Source organism: Gobius niger (assembly GCF_951799975.1).
Source record: "Gobius niger genome assembly, chromosome: 5".
In the NCBI taxonomy this organism is placed as follows: Eukaryota; Metazoa; Chordata; class Actinopteri; order Gobiiformes; family Gobiidae; genus Gobius; species Gobius niger.
Window position 1 is genome coordinate 26,540,443 of NC_136856.1, and position 24,531 is coordinate 26,564,973.

At 40.3% G+C, this 24,531-nt stretch overlaps 1 protein-coding gene across 6 annotated transcripts in view; it reads right to left on the reverse strand.

The window, feature by feature from the left end:
• prom1a (prominin 1a) overlaps positions 1-24,531 on the reverse strand; it is an 87,570-nt gene that overhangs the window by 47,970 nt on the left and 15,069 nt on the right. For 5 of the 6 annotated variants that reach the window (XM_079557252.1, XM_079557255.1, XM_079557254.1 and 2 more), the window contains exons 2-3: positions 1,774-1,832; positions 544-570 (exon numbers count right to left, since the gene is read on the reverse strand). In XM_079557252.1, the coding sequence (XP_079413378.1) occupies positions 544-570; positions 1,774-1,832 (86 nt within the window). The remainder of the gene's footprint in view (positions 1-543; positions 571-1,773; positions 1,833-24,531) is intronic. The other variant, XM_079557253.1, reaches the window with a different exon arrangement.

Here is a 24,531-nt window from a genome sequence, read left to right on the forward strand (position 1 = left end):
TCTTTCATGTTACCAATCTATGTTATTTGCATATTCCCCCCCATGTCTAGGGCTGGGTACGTTACATTTTTTTTGGCACTTGAGCAAATTTCTCCAATGTGAAGAAATGTGTGAAAATGGGGAATAATTATATCATAATACAATAATGTGAAAAAAATAATAAAAATGGGCATCTGGGGTAGGGAAAAATGTGTAGAAAAATGGGGGGGGGGGATAATTTATTTGCGGAGAAACATCCAAGTCACTTCCTTTAATGCTGTCCCAGGACCAACAGCTTCAAGATTGTAATTTTTTCGGTACCTGCATTAGATACTTTTATTTTTGTGATACAATAATATTACACTCCCCAGTAACACCTTACTTTTACTTCTGTGAGCAGCCACCATGCATGATTGATCACTAAAGCTACACCTAGCGTTTATAAAACTTGTTTCAGTCAAATGAAGGGACCTGCCACCAACACTATTTGACGGGGTTTGCACGACATGACACATTTTTAGGGAAGGGGTTGAAAATAGACAAAGTCCAGTGGATAGACTTTACCTGAAGGGTCAGCACTATGCTCTCTGGCTGCAGACGACCAGACCAAAGCACATCACATGGAGAAGGAAGGCAGCATACAGAACCCAGCGGCAAAGAAAGAGCAAAGCCATGCACAAAAAAAAGACAGTGAGAGAATACAGTGGGTTCAGGAAGTTTTCAAACAGCTCGGTTTAATCCAATGCTCGGTTGAAGTCTGATATTATACAAATATTATTTTATTTCTCCACTTATAGAGGCTGCAATTTACCACAGACCTAAACGTTGAGAAGCATTTTAAGACCCTTTATACACCAAAGCAGCAGCAGATTGAATTATTATAACCCTCACAGGGACAGACGCATGCTATTATAGTCCCATTGGCGTCTAAAGGCCTTCCCAGTTCTATTGTATTACTTTGAAGGCCTGAGTCGCATCCGGAGCACACACATGGTTACTTAGCGCTCGCGATCACGGCTGTTGATCTCGATACTGCCAGAGTTCTGTGTCTGCTCTAAAGACAATGCAAAGTGAAGTCTTTCTTTGCAAAACTATGTTTTTCGCTGGCGCAAAGCCTCCTCAGTGTGTGTATTTAAAGCTGCTGTAGGCGTTAGCACTAGCCGCGATAGCATTAGCAAGAGTGTTGTGATTAACCTATTTATTTATTACGGAATCAAGGTTATTATGACTCTTCTAGAGGCCTTACAGCATGACCTCATATAATAAATTACAATGCTTTTAGACTGTGACTGCCCCTCACGCAAATATTTCTACAGCTCTGACTAATTTTTACAATGATGTTTGGCTAACGTTTATCCCAATCTGCAGCCTTTCTCTTGTGTGTTTCATGTTTCATGGCGGCGCCCACGGGAACCTCCGGAATAAGGTGAATAGGGTCACTGAATAATCATGTCATACAGAAATATTAGTTTTACTTTTTTCATATTGATGAAAGCTTACTGGAGTACAGTGGAGTAATCAGTATAAAATAAATGTATAATTTTAGCACCAGACCACGAAAAAAGTTAAAAATAAAACAAGGTCTAAAAACTTTCTGAACAGACTGTACAGGCATGCATATAATCTGGACTAACAACATAAAAACAGGTGGCAAGAGCAATAACAATATAATATAGTCTTGTAAATCAGAAAAGTCACTAAAAGATAGAGTGGACTGCCCAAGAAAGTTATAAAAGATAGCTCCATAAAGTCACAACATAATCTAGATTAATAAAACAGATGCACAGGCCTTACCTTTTGGTATTCTCTCTGCAAAGCAGTAAACTTGTCCTTCGCCAATGTCACAGCAAGATCTGAGAGAGAAGAAAACACTTTATTAGTCAAAACACGCATTTACGATTACTCGATTCTTACTACAAGTATTATTTGCTTGTCCAGTGGAAACTGGGCCTAATTGCATTTGTGTTTTTATCTTTATGACCCCAGAGATTAGATAATACAGTCAAGCCGCCATTAAAGCAAATGTCAGTTCTCCTGTAATGAACTTTATGTAGATAATGGAATGATATTTTCCACGAAACAATGGAAATGCCACGGCAAACCAAACACTTGCTCAATAATGTACTTTATACTGGATTTTCAAAATCCAGAGTCCCTATTACAATGCAGACATCACTTTGTTGCAGGGCAGTTTTCACCCTGCAGAGCAACAGGACACAAATATCCATCTCGTCCAGACAATGTTAGAAAAACAGACTGATTTGTTGCGTTTTATTCTGAGCATGAAATCCCCATTAGGAGAGAAAGCTTCAGGCCTGTACTTTACCCAATTAGTGCTGCTGTTTAGAAAGAGCCGCGCTGTGTCTCCAAGTCTGTTTTCTCTTCAATTCCTCGGCTTTTACGGATTCAGTTCAGACAGAAAGCACGTCTCAACAGTCTCCTCACACACCGAACACCTTCGAATTGAGGTGAGACTGACGGAATTGACACCAGCAACTGCAGAAGCACAACGTCCTACAGTTCTAAAAGTAAACGGAGAAAACTAAATGGTTAGAATGGTCTGAAAAGTGGCAGAGTAGCGCCATGACAAATCGATGTTGAAAAATCCTCATGGCACACGAAACCACCTGCCCCGAGACGTGCCGGATGTATTTTGCAAACCTTTTCAGTTGGTTTGTGAGATTGCTTGTCTGTGTTATAGTTTTAGTTACATATACTAAGCAGACATTTGAGGGAATAAAAACATTTGTGCGCCGACGCTGTGTATTCAATTATAAAGCATTTTTTTTAGAAATTGTGACCTAGTAGGCGAGTTCTTCCCAGAGAAATGAACAAAATGCTTTTAGCTAACTGAGCCAGTGTCTACACATGCGTACTTCTGTTAGCCAACGGCGTTCTAGCCCCAGACAAATGAATGGTGAAGCCACACACCATATTCAAGTATGGCAAGGTATGACATGGCCGTTTCATGGCATTTATGGTTTCTCCATCATTAACATATTATAAGATGATGCTTAGTGGCCACTGGATGTGTATCTGACCGCATTAAAAGCAGAACTGAATATGATTTAGCGTTTACAGTGTTCGCGTCAGAGGCCCTCTATGCTGTGAATTTCTTCCCCCACGCTGCGATTTGGCCCACTACGCTGCATGTGTTTCAACCAACGTCGAGGGGATTTTCTGTTTTTTTTTCCTTTTGGAACAGATACCGTCGTAATAATACCTGATTTAAATTTCAAAAGAGCAAATTTGGCCCTCAAAAAGCAGGTGTTTCATAATTTTACAGCCGCCTACACTGTGAAAAACACTTGTACGCTAATTCTCAACTAAAGGCAACATGAAGAGGTACGTACATTGATGACTGATTTCTAATCAGGCTTTGACCTCAGCTAAATGTGGCTGGTTGACAGTAGCCGAAAACATCTGACTCTTTCGGAATTTGCTATGTTTGACGGCTAAACAGCTGCAGGAAAAATACATTCAACAGGTAACGAACTCCAAACTAGGTGACTTGCTTTGCATAGGTTAGGATTGAACGCCGCCTCTACTTCTTTAAAAAACTGACATTTAGCCCAACCCGCGGCCTTTCTCTTGTGTTTACATGGGACTCATGCAAAAGGTTTTTAAGGCTGTTCCTGTTAGCATTGCCATCCATTGCCGTCAAACTCCACTTTGCCTCGGGAAAGTTGTGAAATATGCTTATGATCTTGACTCTGAGAATAGAGATGTGTTAGGAAAGTTAAGATTAAGGATTAAAGGTTAGAAAACAACAGTTTACACTTTACCCACTCCCTCTTTCATTGTTCGTAAACAAAAAAATTGACACAGGGGGCTTTAAAATTATAATTCATGAACTCCTCAGTCACATTGTTTGTAAGCTATTGGGCACAGCTTTCTTGAGTGAGATTGCTACTTCCTCCAATCATCACCAGTTAATCAGGAGAGATGGGCGTCTTGCTCAAGGATACAAGGAGACAATGCAAACCTAGCAGCAGGAATTGAACAGAAGTTTGTTTAGGCACCATAATACAACGACCGACTTAACAACAAGGAACACAACTCCCAAACAAAGTTATTTCCAGCCTCTGTGGTCTAACCTGGCAGTGGCCCTCGACACTTGAACCCCTCTGAGACAGTCTCGCTTTCATCTTACACAGTCCCACCTTCGTGAACAAAGCCTGACCTTCTTATGTAGACAACAGTGAACTGCCTGCAGCACTGCTCACCACAAACACTCGCAAACACTTAGAAAGAAGGGGCCAGCACACATGCTTTATTCTCAACATGAGAAAAAGATGGAGCTTAGTTCAATGCAAATGACCGTAATGATAGTAAAAGCTAGGCATCACCCGGCTTTGTCAGGAGAGCGCCTTGTAATGATGCTAATCTAATGAGTAAAGAGAACTCATAATTGTTTGTTTGGTCATTGCCAAACAATAGGCAACAGCTTATTGACATTGTCATGTTCTATGAATGTAGAGTCATGACATTTCCTTGCAAGTCTGTAGATATGAACAAAAAAACAATTATTAAGGATGCCCTCCCATTTGTCCATCCGAAGCGATCTCACAAAGCAAAATAAAACTTGCTGTATTTCATTCGGATGGGATTATTTTCCCTTTGCATTTCACGTGCCATGGCTAATGCTTTTACCTGACATAAAAACAAACAGTGCTGTGTGATGATGTCATCAGGCTGCGCTGCTCAGTTTACTTGTGCAGGTGTGAGGGCCGGCCAGCAGGGGGCAGGTGTGAAACAGGAACTCTCCTCAATCGAGGCATACTTGAAATCATTTGTACTTTTATGACTGTTCAGAAAACAGAAAATATTCAGCATAGTTTTTTGATTAATAAATAAAATAAAGATGGACCTTTTTTTAAAGGCAACAAATAATTGTTTGAATAATAATAATAATCAACTAAAATAATAATGATAATTATTGTTTTCAATAACCAAGCAGCCTGAGCTGTTGGTAACTGTCCTCATAATTATGGCCATTAGCTTGGAACACTGTTCATTGTGGCCCGTGTAATCAAATGTAAAGTGATGCGGCCGGTGGAAGAGGTCCAGCTCTTTGTGAGGCGTTCAAGGACACTCCGGAGTTTACCTCATGTGCTGAAAGTCACTGTCATCACTTCTTATGCCCTCAACATCCCAACAGTCTCCACAGCACTTGTCAATGGGTCCTTATGTTTTGACTTCTGTACTGAAGAACAAAAAAGTAGCAAAGTGATACATTTCTCATAGATCACCGAGCCTCTGAGTTATGTAATATAGAACAAGACAAAGCTAAAGGTATTCTTTTCTATAGGATAATGGTTGCTGGATGAAACCTGATCGAAGCACCACACACACAGAAAGGAGACTGTATATTTCAAGTCGTAGCAAGTTGGTTTACAATTACGCTGTTGTGTTTTGACTCAGCAACAATGATTTCGACTGAGCCCCCACGACCGGCTTTCCTACTGCACAGAAGACGGGTTACATTAGAGGTAGATCGAACGAGACTTTAACGATCAAGAAATGTGTGAATAATTTGGGGAAAATGTGGGGCATTAGGGTAAATATTGGTAATAAAAATGAGAAAAAATTAGGGAAATAAATTCAGAACATTTTCTTGTGTTTAACCAGCAATCATAGGCATCTGCCGATTGATAGATCCAGTAGTTTTACTTCCTGAGCCTATGAGCGAGCTAACATTAGCCACTCGATGCACAGCTCCAGGTATGTTTTTGATGAGAGAACATGGCAAGAACCTCAGAAAGGTCGATTTTGTAAAATACACACCCCTCCACCCACTCCCTTTAACTGTTGTTTTTCTCACAAAGGGCTTGAGAATAACGCGATTTTGATTCTTTGCAAGACGCTAACTGAACAGAAACTTCTTGCCAATACAGTCATTTCCAGGCTTTCCTTATGTGGATTATAGAGTGGCCATCTTGCAGACATTTTGTAAACCACTTGCTTTTGCACTTCTTTACCGCAGAGCACTGGGATTTAACATTTTATTTATTCATGCATGTGTGGACAGTGTAAAAAGCCTGAGAGAATAAGGGGAAAACGCAGACTCTATGCAGAAATGTCACGGATCAATCTGACAATTGTCTAGCTGTGGGGCAGGGGGTGCATAGTGTTTTTCCACATCTGCATATATTACATGGGCTTATAAGTATGAAACCACACTTCCTACACAAATTATTTTATAGCCATGGTCGTCCAATAAATGTGTGGAATAAAATGCTCCACTTTCAAGGATCCCTCTTTCTCTGCTTTTCCCTCACTGCAGTGGAGGAAAAAAACCGCACTGCTCAATGTTTGTTCAAATCATTCTTATCATTCTCTTGCTACCGTCTCTGGAGGTAAAATGGTTTATGAATTGTAGGCAAACATTTTAATGGGCCCACGGTTCATGATAAGCACTTTATCTGTTTACCATCCATCCCACAAGTTCATCTAAACATGACCCCGACAATAATGGCGGCATAAATCCATAAATATTCAATATGCCTGTTGCCGGATGACATTTGCGGAAACAAGCAGAAGATGAGAGGGTCACTTTGGGTAAGATGGCCTGAGCGGAGAAACCATGCTAGTTTTACTATCTCAAAAAAGTGATTTTGTGTGCGGCAGTCTCTCCAATAAATGCATAACATTGGACACAAATTCTTAAGAAATTGAGAAAAGATTAAAACTAATGGAATCAGACACATTTCATAACGTGTTTGTTAAGGTGTACACAACTCAATAGGCGTTTTAGCACCAAACCTTTCTGTCGGAAAGCAATCAAAGGGGAGGTTGGTACTTAGAGAGCCCCAAGAACAGCAAAAGGCTCCTGTGTTGGAAAACACCTTATAATAACATCGTCTTTATGAACAGTCATTTGTAACAATTTTTCAATCTCTTCACAAAGTAAAAAACCCCATCAAAAATCCAGATATCATGAATTTTAAAGGGCGACCGATGCAGATCAGCTACGTGCTAACTGACCGTCCTTGAGAATACGTCAAAATTCATAACGTTTTGGTTACTAATTTGTGGGTGGGATTGTTGAGCTCTGATTGTGAATTTGACTGCCCAACATAACCTCTAGGGCTGGGACGACAAACTTTGGTCACAATAAAATAAATATCACCATGGTCAGAGAATTCAAAAAGGAACAAAATGAACAGGAAAAGAAAGCACACATTTCCTTTCCAAACTTTATAAATCTTTTTTTTTTTGTAATAATCTGTTTGGCATTGAGAGAAAAAGAGCAAAAGCGTTAAAGGAATAGGCCACCGTTTTTAAAAAAAATACTGTGATATGTTCTTACCTGAGCTTAGACAAGTTGATGCGTACCTGTCTGGTCTGTGTGCGTGCCCTGTGGAAGAGCTTGGTTGCTTTCAACTTCACCCCCATTTGGAGCTATAGGAATACATTGGGAGAGGCCAAATGCTAACAACATCTTTGGTCTTTTTGCGTGACAGAGGGCACACACAAACCCAGACAGGTACGTATCAACTCGTCTAAGCTCAGGTAGGAACATATCTCAGTTTGGAAAAATGGTGGCCTGTTCCTTGAAGGCATGAAGCTGGTATTAAAATTCTGTTTTGTGTTTTGTTTGTAAATGAGTGCACTAAGCACCGGAGGCACATGTGATGTACAATAGCATGCAGTTCTCTACTGCTTTGACTATTGACTGATTTTACAAGACTATAAAAGCAGTGGAGAACAACATCGTCACACATTTGCATGATGTTCACACCAGGTGCGACACAGCAAAGCCGTGTTGACGCACTGCAAAATATTGTCCTCGCCCTCCTTAGAAATCACAGAATCACTTCACTGTTTGTGGGAAATTAATTAATCTAATCGTGATTTTAATAAAGGTCGATCACGATAATTGCGTGGTGCGTTTTAATCGAGGAGAATAGGTAGCGTTCACGATTTAGAATGTGATGGTGTCATAATGTCAGATGGAGGGCAGGGCCAAAATAACTCTACGGGAGAAATGCAGTTTTTGGAAGAAATTTCCAAAACGAAAATGGACAATTGTTTTTCCTCTTCAGTATTTGATCGTGATTGGATTCACAAACCTGTGATATTATTTTTATGTCTGAGAGTCCCTTTTATTGGACAACATCTCGGTCATGTTTTCACATATTGTCACCACTTTTTGATAGAGAAAATAATTGGATTAGTTAATATGTGCTGACAGAGGAGACAATGAACTTTATGACAGTTTTTGTTTCATGTGGATTCCTCCAGTAATGAGCCAAAAAACAAAGACATAAAAAAATATGCATTTTGTCAGTTACCACAATTACCATAGTTACCGTCAGTTGACCTCCACCTCAGTTTTAAACTATAGGCTCTTTAGAATGTTGTGATGTCACGTGAACGCTACCTATTGGCCAGTCCTGTCGCATTCTGGAAAAAATATGGACGGTCAATCCCAGGGATCACTCCGCCCAAACAAACTGGACGCAAAGGATGGCACATGCTGCAGCCAGAAGAGAGGACCTGGTGATTATATGTGAAAAATCAGCTACAAAGTTGCATTAATTTGTCTAAAGGGCAAAACAGAAACATGTGAGGAGCTGATAGAGGACAAGGACGCCCGCACGGGAATGAAGAGTTTTTCTTCAAAGAGGAAATGATCGATATTTGGACCATGTGGATTTGCTTTGAGGCTGCAGCAGAACTTCTAACAGTGAATTTTAACTTTGATTGTCTTTTTTTTTTCTAATAAATGTGTGGTTTACTTATTTCTTTATGTACATAATAAGTAACGGCCTTTTGAGGCTCTGCACACAAACATGTGCTTGTTCTCTGCTCAGACATTCTTCAAACGTTCCAATTTTGTGCGTCTCCTTTGCAGATTTCTGTGTGTTGCTTAGCCAGGTGAAGGGGCGACATGGGGATGCTGCACTGCGAGTGTGGAGTTGTTGTTTTTTTGATGAGTTAGCTGCAGTTTTCAGTTTGGCCGCAGCATCTGTTTACATGCTCGTCCAGGAAAGACCACATTTATTGTATTTTTCTTTTTAACAAAAAAAGTTGAATCGAAAATCGAGATCGATCAATATGGGGAAAATAATTGTGTTTATTATTTTTCCAAAATCACCCAGCCCTACGGCATTCATATAATTTCTGTGGTTTCTCCATCATTAACATTTCAGAGGAGGGAGTTTAGTGGGCACTGGATCCGAAAACACCCAAAAGCAGAAACTTAACGGAATATGACTTAGCATTTAGCTCCGATGCCACTTGTACATGCTAATTCTTGTCTAGTAAAATCTCAAAAGGTTTGTACATTCATGAATGATTTGTAACTCGGCTTTGACATCACGTAAATGTGGTTAATGGATTGGCAACAGCTGGAAACATCTGGGTTGTTCATCATTATGTTTGATGGCTAAATGCTAATGGTTACAGGCTAACGAACGCTAAAATGTTTCCCGGACTAGCCTGCTTGCTAACTGTCCGCGTACCTTAGGATTGAATACCGCTTATCCTTTTCACTTCTATGCCCTATAACCTTCTGGTGCAATGTGAACTAACAAAAATAAAGTAAGACCGAAGAAGAATCACATGCTAGTAGCTACACTACCTTGTACAAAATAGGTTCAACAAAAGAGGAGAGAAACTCCTGCATCTCGTTACAAAAGTGTCCCAGTGAACTGTCCAATATTCTCCAGCTTTAGCCTCTCTGTCCTCTACCCCTCTAACCATGTCTAACAGGCTTAAAACTAACTCAATAACAACTCATCCACGCCACACATTCAATTTTTATTTCATTCCAAGCGGCCCAATAGAGCACAAAAGTCAGAGGGATTTCTCTTTAGCTACAAAGATTTTCTCCCTAAAGTTATCTAAGGACATGCTCATAACTGGGAGAGAGGCTGTGAGAACTCCGCTTGGCCTTTCCCCGCTGTTACGAGCCGTCAAGGGGCTTTGGAGCAAGCGGAGAATATTAACCTTTCAGCAACTGTCTTTTTCTAAATTACTTTTGGATTTACAACGTTTTTGAATAGAGCGGAGTGTAGTCATGGAGACGGTGAGTGGCAGGGTTTAAGGAGGGTTTGTGCACAAGTGGCTGTGAGAAAATGAAACTAAACAGTTCATAATTTTAGATTTGGTTTGCAGCAGCTATGTCACAACTGGTTTGGAATATTTCGACACAGTGAGTATGGATTCACAGTTTTAAATAGCCGGTTGTAAAGGTGCTAATAAGGAATGAGATTGGGAATAGATTAGGGCTGAAAGATATATCGTGATCGTATCGGGCAATGAACATTTAAGATATCAATATCGCAAAAGAAAAATATATCGTTATTGTGTTTATATCGATATATATATATATATATATATAAAGCAAGATATAAATGATATAGATTTTCATCTGTATCAATAAAACTGCACTCTTTAGTATTATGATTTTATTTTCCTGAAAAATGCTTAGTTTTCACCTAACCCATAGTTATATCGTATCATATCGATATCGAGATATCTGACATTAATATCAAGACATGAAATTTTGTCCATATCGTTCAACCTTAGAATAGATAAAAGATTTCTGGGACGATACACTTTTGTCACGATCCGATACCTATCATGATACTCAGGGGCCAATCCGATATGTATTGTGATACAGTAAGTAATTATGATTTATTTATTTATTTCAGTCATGTTAGTTCAGGCTCCATTTTATACCATAATGAAATGCTACGAAGATAAATCCATTTTGCATTGTTGTGTGGTAAACAAAAAAAACAAAAAAAACACACGCCAAAACAACAGGGATGTGGAGAAAGTGAGGATCGCAGCGATGCAGAACAATTTTGAAACATATGCTCAAAGGTAGGTGGCTCTCGTAATAATCCAGGCCTCTGTCTTTGCTGTAAAAGCCAAAGTGAGGTGAAATTGCTGGGTTGCAGGTTCTACAATGTGATGTGAGGATCCAGCGGGGGGCAGGAGCCAGTTCTTCCTATTAACAGCATTACGCTTTCACAAGTCGTATCTAAAAAGAAAATGTTTGAATTACAAAAATGATCATTAATATGAGTCACTGGGTCCATGGTGTGTTCAAGACCAATAATGTCCTCAAAAATGAAATAATTTTACCTCTATATAATAATATAGGCCTTCAGAATGCCATGATGTCACTTGCAAACCAGCAATATAGAGTTTAAAAAGCGCCCCGAAGCATCTCATAACTAAAACTTTAAAACTTTTTGCTGTGTTATCAAAACTCTGCCAGACTACACTCTAAAAAGTCATTCATAGATAACGCTTGCGAGATTCTATTGTTACTCAAGGCTGCGCGGACGCTGCAAAGAATATTTCATCCCAAAATAGAGGTTTCGATTGAGTCAGACGCTTCTGGCTTCGATACGATAATCATGTGATATAATATCGCGATATATCGGCAAATAATTTTTTTTCACAACTCCTAATGCAAAGAATTCCGATAGTTGAGAAAGTATCGATACTTGATATTGCAGCCAAAGGTATTGCATTCCAATATTTTGTTCCAGCGCTGGATTTCATAATGATCTTCAGTTGACTCTGCTCATTTTAAACCTACCCAGGATTGAAACATTTGAGAGAAGTCCCATGTGGTTCGGCTGAGGATGTTGTCTTTGCAGTTTGCCAGTTACACCAATTCAAACTGCAATTCTGATAATAAACTGTGCGGCCCAATAGTGAGTCTAAAGGCAGTGCTGATCTTACGCATTGACAAAGCTTGTTAGTATCATCATCCACCATAGTGATAGGGAGTGCGCCATCACACTCCATCAAACCCGGGATTAGCATAACATGAAACATTTTAAAATATAAAGCTAACATTCGCATTCATGCATTTGCACACTATATTATGAAATGATACGAGTTGCTCTTATCTCTCCTTTCTATGATAATCATCAAGGAAGCAATGTGAGCCATAGTACATATTTACAATGAAAGCTCCATATGCTAAAGTATGGTTATGTTGAGATTCAGAATATAGCCTGGTCCTCCCCTCATGCTGTACTGCCAAAAGGAGCAACATTGTGGAACGCAACAAAAGGGCAGAGTGAGAATTTGGCCGGCCAACTAAATTACAGTAATCATCACCAAGTTTGGCAAACCTCACACTTTTCCATCAATGTGGTTTGCAGAAATGTCATTGCCAAAGCTTTTCAACTAACGCCACGGAGCTTCAGATTTGCATATGAAGTAAAATTGTCGCATTATGACAAAAAAAAAAAGAATTCAGAGCGGAGAATAACAGTATTTTTTTGTACACTTTGTACACGTACACTTGTAAAGAAGGCACCCGTGACGAAGATCCTGGCTCAAGATCTGGAGATGGGCCCATTGGCGTTGGACTACAGTCAACTACTGCTCCTGGCAGGTGGTTCAAAGGCACTGGTGGAAGGATGGGTCACTTGCAGAGGACATACTTCCCTATGGGGACAGTAACGTCTGTAACACACGCAGCTTTGCAGAAGGTAGCGCTGAGAATCTCGAGGAACACAAACACAGCATCACTCCTCTGTTGCTAAGAAACAGAAGTTATGAGTATTTTTAGATGATGATTCGGGGACTGGTGTGATTTTACTGGGAAATTCACAGCAAGAAAGAACATTATACAATAACAAAGTGGTTGTGGATGAGCAGGAGAGTAAGCCATTACCCTATTGAGCTTCACTCTCATTGACAGGATTCCAAAAACTATTTTTCTTGCCCCAGTAGATGAGCTCGAGATTATCACTGTTGTCAAAACATTTCAAAACAAATCCTCAAGAGATTGCTATCTATATGGCGCTGATCAAAAAGTGCCATCTATAAACTATAATTTACATCTTTCTTGTATTGTACATTGGCAGTCTGATATCACTATTGGCAGTCTGATATCGCTGAACAGCTGCTGCTACTATTAAATTGCAATCTATTTCCTCATTCAGATTCCATCGCACAAACATCTGTAAGGCCATATTCTCCTGCCTTATTGTTTTACACTGCCAACTCTATTGTTTACACAGCGCCTCGTTCCCAGCCCATATGGTACGGTAAATCTTATGCCGGCGAACGCACGGCTATGACTTGACATCTAAGAGAAAAGTTTATAATGAAGCGGAGCGAGCCTATGTGAGAGTGCACGCATGAGTCCCGTGGGGCTTAAGAGAGTGTAGAGAAGAGCAAAACAAGCAGAGCACAATGCAAACAAGTGTAACCATAGAACCTGTAACTATGGAGAGAGAATTAGGACGAACTTTACACAGGCAAAGAGGCAAGCACAGACAAAATAGTGACTTGGACAACCTCAGCATGTGGCAATACAAGAGTGATTTTATCTTTTGTCTGGCTTTCAGCAACATAGGTCCTTTGCCTCAATTCAAAGTACAATTATTATTATTATCATTTTGAATGGTCAAATGGTGGACAAAGTCTTGTAACAAATCTTTTTTTTATGTTCATTCCACATGATACTGTGTGAATCTGTGTTGCTAAACTAACACCAAATAAAATGCTGATTGTGAGGAACACTGCAAGAATGTACCTATTGGTTAAGGTATTTTCTGGACTATAAGTCGTTCTGGAGTATGAGTCGCACCAGCCAAAAAATGCATAATGAAGAAGAGAAAAACATATTAGTTGCTCCAGAGTATAAGTCGACCCAGCCTTGATAACTACCTGGACATGGAGGCGTAACTGCACCGTTGACGAGCCTCTCCCGGCAGCACGTTGTTCAAGCACCCATTTGCGAAGTCGTTCCTTTAATTGTCGCCATCGAGCTTTTAGCCCACGATTAGCTTTTATGTCTTCTACATTGCAGTTTCTCTCTACGTTTTCAGTGGTACATGAGCAGCAGATACTGGTACACAAGCCTAGCGGCCCTCTAGCAGCGGTCAGTGTGAAAATAACAAACGTGAAATTATATATTGTGACGTATAAGTCGCACCTGAGTATAAGTCGCACCCCCAGCCAAACTATGAAAAAAAGTGAGACTTATAGTCCGGAAAATGCGGTAATTTTGTGGCCCGGTTTGAGTGATACTAATGATACAGTTTGAGACGACTCCCTTTACTGGAGGAGAAGCCACAAATCGTGCACTGTATCAATGTTTGCACTGATGTTATAAAGCAGAGAGGTAAAATAACTGGCATAATTAAAGCCAGACACGGCAGGTGAAAACATCGTTTTTTCATGCAGTGGCCAAAGCAGAGATTTTTAGCTAGTTGTCTCCTCTAACATCCGAGTTTTAATGTCAAAGTCCGCTAGCGAGCCCAAGACTTTCCTGAAGTAACTGTAACATTGTGTCTTTCACGTATTCATTCTCACATGTTTGGCATCCTCGTGTAGTGCAAAAGGCGAATCGGGATGACACTGTAATCCAAATATGGTCATTCCGCTTGTCAGGGAGACAAACTTGGTCAAACCTGCGGCTACATTTTAGGACTAATTAAGTGAACTTGTGCAACAACATGTCCACTTTAGCCCCAACAGACTCCAAACATTCTCATCTTGTACTTTTATATATTTTCAAGGTTTTTCAGGGGGCTTTCTCAGAAGATTTTTCAGTATCTAATATCGAGCTTGATTTAATGAGCTTTAAATTGTTCCACTTTTAAAAAGCTTATTCAAAGTGTAAGATATCCAAAATCCTCTCTGAAAAAAAATCTTTGAAACCAATAGATCAAGAAAAATAGTAATACAATTAATGACAGAAAAACGTAATTTAATTTCAAACCTTGCCAAAGCGTATTCAGTTGGTGTGTCACATACTGCCTCATGAAACAGTATGTGACTATATAGTTGTGACAGACAGGGCATCTGGGCAAGAAAATAAATAAATAAAGTGCCCGATCACTTCAGAAGGACAGATGATGTCTCTAAGCAGCTTCAGTGGTGCCAGGGCTTTGTGCCTGTCAGAACGGCACAATCCAGCTCCTTTCACAGTGACACTGAGCTGAGCCATGACACCAGAGCCCCCTGCTCCTCCTGCTCCTCCTGCTCCTCCTGCTCCTCCTGCTCCTCCTGCTCCTCCTGTTCCTCCTGCTCCTCCAGCTCCTCCTGCTCCTCCTGCTCCCCCTGCTCCCCCTGCTCCTCCAGCTCCTCCAGCTCCTCCTGCTCCTCCTGCTCCTCCTGCTCCTCCTGCTCCTCCTGCTCCTCCTGCTCCTCCTGCTCCTGCTGCTCCTGTGACAGTAGCACTTCACTGTCTCCGTATGAGCGCCGTCATTCTCACGATGGATAAGGTACGGCGATCTTTCTCTGTGTAATTGAGAATCCACACATTCCATATGACACATGGCCCTCGTGTGTTGCTGGTGATAATTGGATACTTCACTTTTTCTATTTGTATGTTTGTCATTTTTCATATCATATTTTGTGTGTGCGTGTTCTCCCGTCCTAACATTCATAAAGAGATCTGTAGTTCAGTATCATTCAACCGTTTTAAGTCCCAGTTGTTGTATATTGTTTACAATAATGCTACAGCCTGATTGGAGGGAGCAGGTAGCATATGATCAGAGTCACAAGACACAGGATGTCCCAAAATTTGAATTACATAGATCATTCAGATAAAATATGTGTTGTATTTTACTTTTTATTGTGCCAGTTCTGCCTTTGACGCTCCTGCAATAGAAGCTGGCAAGATACAATCAAAAATGGCAAAAGATCAAAACGATCATACGCCAGCTCCTTTGATCAGCTGGCACATGGTTGTGTTCTTTTTTTTTTTTTTTTTAAATATGTGCGAGTGGGTTGAAACAAAACTATAAACTATACTTTATCACCAAGGACTGTTGGTTTGTATCTCGCTCTTTGATTGGTGCTCCCTCTGTTGGCAACTGTGGAGAATTCAAGAGTTCTTTTTTAACAAACGGCAGGTGCACAAACCAACGGCACCGTGATAAACACACTTGGAGTTCAGAATTGCTCATAAAAGGTCCAGTTATGGCTTGCGAACTTTAAAAATAGCGAACGACACTTCCAGTTTTTTAAGGTATTGTTGAAAAGGCACATTTTTCAGATGACAAAGGTAACGAAAATATGTAGGCAAGTAAAGTGAAGTTTTAGCGGTGAAGAATACAATGACCTTATTGGCTTACATAAACAGGAGAATATAGTGTGAGAACTTGTAACATGATCCCACTGCACTGCGCACGATGACGTCAGAACGGTTACCAGTTGGTAACTTACACAGGTGTTAAACATAGGGTTGGAAAAATATTGTGAGATGTAGTACTAGTCATTCAACATTTATGGATGTTTATGAATTGTGATTTTAAAACACAAGTTAAATGAAATTGTCCAATGTGAGACAGTATGACAATTCCAGGGTATATTAAGTGGGACCAAAAAATACCACAGTATGCTGTTGCTGTCAAGTAATTGTAGATTGTGTAAACAACCATGCGGGATTGTAGCCATGGGCTAATTTCCATACATAATGTTTTTGGCCAACTTCCTTTTGGCCAGTCTAGGGTCTCATTTTTTACGTAAATTAAAGGTAAATTAGGATTAAAATGACAGATAAAACTTAAATAAATGTTAAGCCAAGTGTGTTTCATAAAAATGTGCTCAGATGGTGTTGCTATTTTACCATTCGTTAAATTAACGTTATCCTTTCGCTTCAAGGCTACAACAGATATAGTTAGACACACAGGAGGCTCCTGCAGTGAACTAAAGTAAAAGTTTTTAATATATAGTTAGTAATTCTCCAACAGCTGCTTGTCTTCTGCCACGTACTGCTTCAATATTTATTTATTTTTACTTCAGCGATACATAGCTATTGCTCCATAGAAAAAAAACACATGGAAACAGCGGTTAACCTCACTGTGACAACCCATCTAATAACGCAGTATACCTGAAACCCAGCTACGGTCCCGTCTCTATAATCACATGTAGCAAATCACAAAATGTATTTATGTAACACAATATCCACTGCAAGCAGCAAAATATCTCGTCTCCACTATTAGAAATATTTAAATCAGCACAGGCTTCTTGATCTGATTTTGGGCAGTTTACCATCAGGCCCTCCGCACTCTCACCCGGCCTGCTGTTGACACTGACTGACAAAGGAGAGACCCACATCTACTAATCAGACAGCTCCATCTCAGCCACACCAGCCCAGACAGACAAGCGCCCTTCAGCTGACACAGGGAGGTGTCTGGAGGTGAGCTGACAACCACGGGGCAACTGAAGGTGAGGTCAACTTGTGCTGAGGGATTGCAGGACAAGAATTCACAAACAACATGCATGTTTTCTCATTGAGTCATTAAATATTGATTTGTATTAAGTAGGGATGCACTGATACCACTCTTTCTAAAACCAATACGAGTACGAGTACTTTGATTTAAGTACTTGCCGATACCAAATACCAATACGAGTACAAGGTATTTTCTTCAACATACTTTTTGAAGTGAATAGACTGTTTATAGACTGACTTTTTCAAAGCAGATTGGTTAGTAATTAGTTAATTTACTCATCTACGTTATATCAGAATTGAACTGACACTAACAACATTTAGCTCTGGTTAAATCCAGCACAGACTCTGATTTAGGGAGTGTAGTCTGTAATAAAGTCAGCTCTATGTGGAATATAAATAGTAGGAGCGTCGGGACCTGATGAATAAGTACGAGTATCAGTACAAGCGTTATCGGCCCGATACCCGACTGGTATTGGTATCGGTATCGGAAAATACCCTAGTATTAAGTATTCATAATAAATCAGTTAAGGTGAGACGCTGCAGGTAAATGGTGGATTGTGCCAGGTTTAAATTTATGTTTTTAGTTTGTTGGTATTCACCTTATTCCTCCCCGGCCACTTTGGCCTCTTTTTGCCTTGTCTCGGCACTTCCGTTGTGTTGACACTTCCGGTCGAGCGCGAAGCTCGTTCATTAAGCAGAGAACGAGGGAAAATGCTTGCCGCTCAAATCTAATGTTAGATTGATTTGTGTAAAATGTCCAATATTCATGTGCACTAACATGTCAACACAGCAACTTTTCTCTGCACAGCCTAAGAACGGCTTTGTTTTCGTGTAGTAACTGATTTTATCTGGACTTTTCCAGTCCCATGTTAACTGATAGGAGAAAAGGGGCAGGCACAATTCAAAGTTTTAATTCAAATTTTGCCTTGTATTTGGCGGTTTAAGTACAAGACTGGAGTTTGTAGGAGTTAAGTTGAGACGTTGTTGCAAGAGTGTAAAGAAAACCTTATTTTGAGAAAAAGGGTCCAAAAGTTTTGTAACGTCTGTGAATGGATTTCTCTTGGGGCTATAACTTCACCAGGAAGAATCATTAAAAATGACAATGGTCCATCTTTTGGCGGATGGATACCTCTGTGCCCGTAGTTGATATGAGTCATGTGTGCGTCCTGCTCCATTTATGCCTTCTTTATTATGCCTGCTGAAACCCTGCTGAAGAAAAAGTCTTCCATTTGAATGTGTGAGTGAATCACTTCGTGACTGATCTGTGGTAAGAAATAATCCTCACCAGTAACAGGTGAAACACATCGATAACACTCCAACAGATGCAGAAGTGTCAAAATAGTGAGTTCTGAAACAATGGCACAAGCACAATGCATTGCAGTTTGATGCATGAAGCTTTGCAGTCTCTTAATCTGTGTCCATCTCGTCTTAAGCTGCGTCAGCCCTAAACCAATTACCACTGTTGTTTTCTTAAGTGAGCACTTTTGCTGCTTAGGGGTGTACATGAGCGTTATATGCTCTGTGCATGGAATGTATTGTAGTCTCCAAACAGAAAAATCTCCAAATGCAGGAGCTGTAATTTGTAAAAGATTCAAATCTCGCAATAATCCATCCTGTAAGATTTGAGTTACAAACTGTTAGGGCATCATTCCATATAGGCTTTGTAGACTATTAGATCTGGATATGATTAGTACATGCAGTTTCCATGTCATGCGCTTGTACCAAATAGAACATCACTAATTGGTGGTGGAGAATCTCAGTCTGGGCATTGGGTGTTTAGTGTTGTCATCCACAGCGTTGGCAGCTTGACCCTTTAGTGCCACGCATCTGCATTTAGCCCAGAGAGAGCAGGCTCAGAGTATAGTGACCAATGGAGCGGAAACAAAGAGAGGACGCTTCACTTCTCTGCTCACATACACACAGACCTGACCCAAATATGACAGACACACATGAGACAGCACTACGGAGACACGGGGACAGTTTGACCCCGCTTTAGTGGCCGATAGGGACGATACCACTTTTTCACAAACGGATACAAGTACGAGTATGATTTGAGTACGCGCCGATGTCGAATACCGATAAGAGTACAGGCATTTTCTTCAAACATAGGTATAGACTCACTAGTTCATAGCATATGGGGAATTAATTATTTTACTCAGTTACATTTTCTTGACTTATAAAGTACTTTTAAGACAAGTTGCATCAGGGCGGCACAGTGGTGCAGCGGTTCACGCTTGTGCCTCACAGTAGGAAGTTCTCGGGTTCGATTCCCACCTGGACGGGGCCTTTCTGTGTTGAGTTTGCATATTCTTTGTGTCTGCGTAGGTTTCTCCTATCACTAAAAATATGTACAATAGGTTCCTCTTTGGAGCCAGGACTCCCCTGAATAAAATATGTTCTTAATCTTAATTGAACTTTCCATGTTAAATAAAGGTTGAATAAAATAAAATTAAAATAATCAGAATGTTTTTTTTTAAATTCATTTCAGCAGACACATATTTAAAACATGTTTACAGAAGAAACAAAACAAAACAAGACTATAGTGCTCAAAAGGAGTAGCAGGAAGTTCAAAGAACTTATAATAAACCTACCCCTTATCTCTCCTTCAAGTAACATCACATAAACTTTCAACTACACTCATGCAAGAAACCGATGCTTGAGTCTGTGCTTATGTATTAATTACTTTACTCGACTTTGTTATGTATTTATTTATTGGTAATAAGTATAGTAGTATTTAGATGGTTACTTATTTCAACAAGCGATACTCCTTTGTGGATTTGTGTTTTTGCGAGCTCCCGCTAACGTGCTAAGGTAGCATTTTGTTTTTTTCCCTCTAGGCAGGCAGTGTAGCAAAATGTTGCGCTGTATGTTATATATCGTCGTATTATATATGTTATATCCCGAGTATGTTTTAATTGCTGGGTCTGTTTAACAAATGCATGAAGACCCTAAGCATAAACAAGCTAAGAATCGCCATGGCCCTTAGCAACTAGTTAGCAACATTAGCCTGCTCGTCTTGTAAACACTGCAGACCCAGCGCTGTGATACAATAAAGACAACATTTAGCACTGGTTGAATTCAGCAGACTCTGATTTCAGTAATATACAGTATGTAGTCCGTAATAAACTCAGGTCCATGTGGAGGATTGCATTTTCACATTAATTCACCAGCTTATTGCTCTGTCAAGTGCGTTAGGAGTAAATTTAAAAGTGCATAAGTAAAGAAACAGAATATGACGGCGTTGAATGTATGAAAAGCATACATTCAAGATTGACAGACTGAACCATTTGAGAAACAGGTCCAACGGTAATCTTTATTTTGAGAGGAACAAAGTGATCGCTTCAGTCGGCGGAATTGTCTGTGAAGAAGGTCAAGTGCTCTTCAGAATGAAAACGCAAGTATATAAAAAAAAAAAGAAAAAAAAGAAAAATCTGTGGCATTCCGATACTTGGTTAAAAGTCCTTTATTAGATGGAAATGGCGACACATTTCGGTCGCGTTTTTTTTATTTTTTTATTTTTTAAGTTTCAATACAATTCAGTTCACATTGCTATGTTTTCTCTCGCTTTTACGCAAAAAGACTCCATCGTATTCATGAGAAATTCAGTTGCCTTTAGATCAACTATGTTATGTACAGAAACTCAAGTTAATAAAATCTGGTTCCTGTCAGTCATACACAAAGATGCTAACTCATATATATCTATGATTGCATATCAAAAACAAGGAGCGGCTATAAGACACAACGAGGACGATTGATTGCAATGGACGGGCTGTACAATATCCTGCCAAAACATCATAGTGCACAATGCAAGAAGCCACAATATATTGCAAATTCCAATTTAACCTTGTTTGTTCCTTATTCTGACAGGTGTAAACCAATGACAGCAGCCTGTGATTGGTTTACACTGCAAGACAGGCGACAAGAAGAATAAACAAGGAGGGAGCTTTGATCTAAGTAGAGTTTAGCTTCAGAGTCTCTCTAAAAAAAACACACAGGTGAAATCCGTTTCCGGCCGACTATCTCCGGATCACCTCTCCCTCTCCGTTCTTGCGTCACCCTGTGCGCCGCTACTCTTCTGCCTGTCAGATCTGCGAGGGCTTAAGCTGAGGTGGCATTATAATCTTACCTCCAAATGGCTGAACGATGGCAGTCTCTTAATGCCACAGCTTTTATCTCCAGTTTCTCCATGCGATGTGCCAGGCCTCGCAGAAGCAGGATTTTCTAATCAGAGGAAACACTTGGGAGCCGAAATGTGCGGTCAATTCATCAACGCGTCTCTACACTTCAGTTGTGATTGATTTGGGACTATATTATGCAAGATGCGAGTTCTTATACATGTGACTTTGTCCAGACTTTCTTGCCTACACCTTGCAGCCCTGGCTAGTCGACAAACAGTCAACATCAAGTCCAAAGCACAGCAGCTGGATGGTCGCAAAGTTGTGTGAGTTCATAAACTTGCATCACAATATTGCCATGAGTGGGTGAGTTTTACATTTGCCAACAACAACCAGCAGTTTCATGGATACTTATTAAAACACAATGGCCCCGATCTTCCGCCTGGCGCAAAGACAGCGTTGCTCAAGATGATGTTGGTGTCTTGCTTACAAACAACGGTGTGCCAGAGCTTTCGTCGGTAGCTTGAGGGCGTCGCTTTGGAAAAAAGGGGGTCGGGCTGAGGCGTTGTATGCTAGTTAAACGCTGACAACGATAAGTGCGTTCAGTTTCCTCTACGGCAGGGGTGGCCAACCCGCGGCTCTCGAGCCGCATGCGGCTCTTGGCCAATCAGAGTGCGGCTCTTTGCATGATTGGAGATGTTTAATACAATGCGGCTCTTTGCAAAATAATTGGTAAATATTTCCCATGAACTGTAACAGTCTTTGACCAAAAATCCAACCATCGTCCTACAGACCATGTTTCCATCTCTACATGAATGAGAGTCCGTATCTCTCTCCTTTTCGAGGCAGTGTGAAAAAGGAGCCCGTGCAGCCTCACTCAAAGCGGGATGTAGGTTGAACAACAGGCAGGCAGATCGTGGCACTAGGATTAGCTTCTGTGCTTTTCAGATTTCTGATCAGCTACTCTTTATTTGATGTAATTTGGCCACATATTCACAGAAAAAGATCAAAATTAGGAAATGGAAAAAAGCGGAGCTCTTATTAAGCGTATGATGCGAAGCGCGACATCGTAACGCGGAAATACGCAAAGTCATGACTTTTCTTTCACACGTGCTATAACTGTAACAGATGCAACTTAAAACAGACTCTCAGATCCTCCAGAGGCTCCTGGTTAAAGTTCATGAACTTTGTGCAGCCTAGAGTGCGTTCTTTTGCACAGTCCAGTCAGGACAAAGCTGCAGGCACTGAGCGCTCAGGCCAGGGGCGAATCAGAGAAGGGGGCTCAGTGGGCAGGGCCCCACATACAAACACACCCCAGCATAAAAAAAATAAAAAAAATAATAATAATCTAATTCTGTCTCAGTCAGAACAGGAAACACAAAATGTCATTTAATATACATGTATTTCAATCTTGTTGAGGAGTAAAACCATTCAATCTAACATAATTATAAAAAAAAAGAAAGAAAAAGGCATAAAGTTATAGTTTATTGTGATTAAATAAAACGGTCACATTCTATTTAATCACAATAAAGTACCGCCCCGGGATCTTGCTAATGGTCGGTGCCTTTGTGGCTCTTCACAGGATCAAGGTTGAAAATTTCGGCTCTTGGTCTCCGACTGGTTGGCCACCCCTGCTCTACGGTCTTCTCTTACATTCCAGTCCATTCCTTCCAGTCTGGTGTGGAAAAGCATGGGGAGGGGCTTCTGCAAAACATCGCCATGGGAGTCTGTCCAGCCCACTTACTGCCCCCGGCATGAAGCTGATTCCACATCACGCCCTGTCATCGTGCATATGTCTAGGCTACAGTCTGCGTTTAGAAACTCAAGATTGGGCCCAATGCGCTGCTTTTTAGTTCTCTGCCCTCTGCTCAGAGGAAGAAGGTCCTGCTGTACAAATGTGTTAAGAAGAACAAAGCTCAGCTCAGGATGTTTTGTTGTTTTATTGCTCAATCCAAATACAGTATAAATAATGGATATTTAACAATCTTTGTTGCACACTGCACAGTGACTTTTCAGTTAGACAAATGCCTTTGCAATTTTGTTTATGTTGATGCAATTTAATTAAATACAATAAATACATATGTTAAAAATATATTTACAGTTGGCAGCAACATATGTTTTTTGGGGGGGAAAAGCGTCCAGCACTAGCTGCTACCCACTTATAATATACACAATATATTGATTTTTACACAATATTTAGTTTTACATCATAGCAGTTCATTGTTCTTTGTTTTGAGACCTGCTGTTATTCACTCTATAAATCTGGCACCTGGCACAAAGAGATGCAATATTATTTGAGCAAATGAAAAGGTAAAAAAAAAATCATCATGTATGACAGACAGAGGAGAGCAGGTGCTGTAAACAACATGTTTCTTTGTTGTATTTAAATACTTATTCACAAATATTTTTAATGTTTTGATGCAATTGAAGCCACGGTTTTTGACTGGCAGGGCCTGACGAGTCTCCAGCTCGTGCTGGGGGGCTTCAGTAAAATGGATTGGGAACCACTGATGTCTAAGCCAAGTACTTGGGTGAGACATAAATCCTCACACATTTCTTCATCTATTCCAAGTTTCTCTGACCTTCAAATGATTCATTATTTGCATTTTTTCTTTGCTTGTGAGCTTGCGCTCTCTTATCCTGGCCCGGGGGACCACTATAAGCCCAGATTTGTGGACGGCTTCCAAGAGTAACAAGTCGCTAAAGGCTATCCTGATACCCATTCACAGGAGCGAAGCTGCGAGCTAAGATTTAACAGCACAACAATAATTCTTTGTATGTTCTCATTATTTGGTGTGATCTTCTGTCACAAAGCCGAGAAGGGAGAGGGTTAGAAAAAGACGCTACGCTACGTACATTAGAAGAGTTTGCGCTATTGACGTCACAATCACTTCTCTCAAATCATTCTCATACCACAAACACAGCTTTTTAAAGGTGCGCAGAATACCATCAACAAGATTATATCAAATGTGTTGTTTGGAAGAAATCCAAAATGATACAAATCAAGTATATCTTCATTAACAACAATAAACAATAAACAAAGTCCATCCTGCTAAGCTATTTAACTCCCCTTACCTCACAACAAGCGGCGGGCTCCGGTGATAAGCCTTGACTGTATAACTCACTCGTCTCTCCCACACTGAGCTACTGATGCTAAATTTCTCTTCTGGCAGGCTTCAGTAACCATTAGCCGTCATCACCCATATACTACGCAGAGGAGTGTCAATCAACCACAATCCACATGATGCGATTGGACATCTC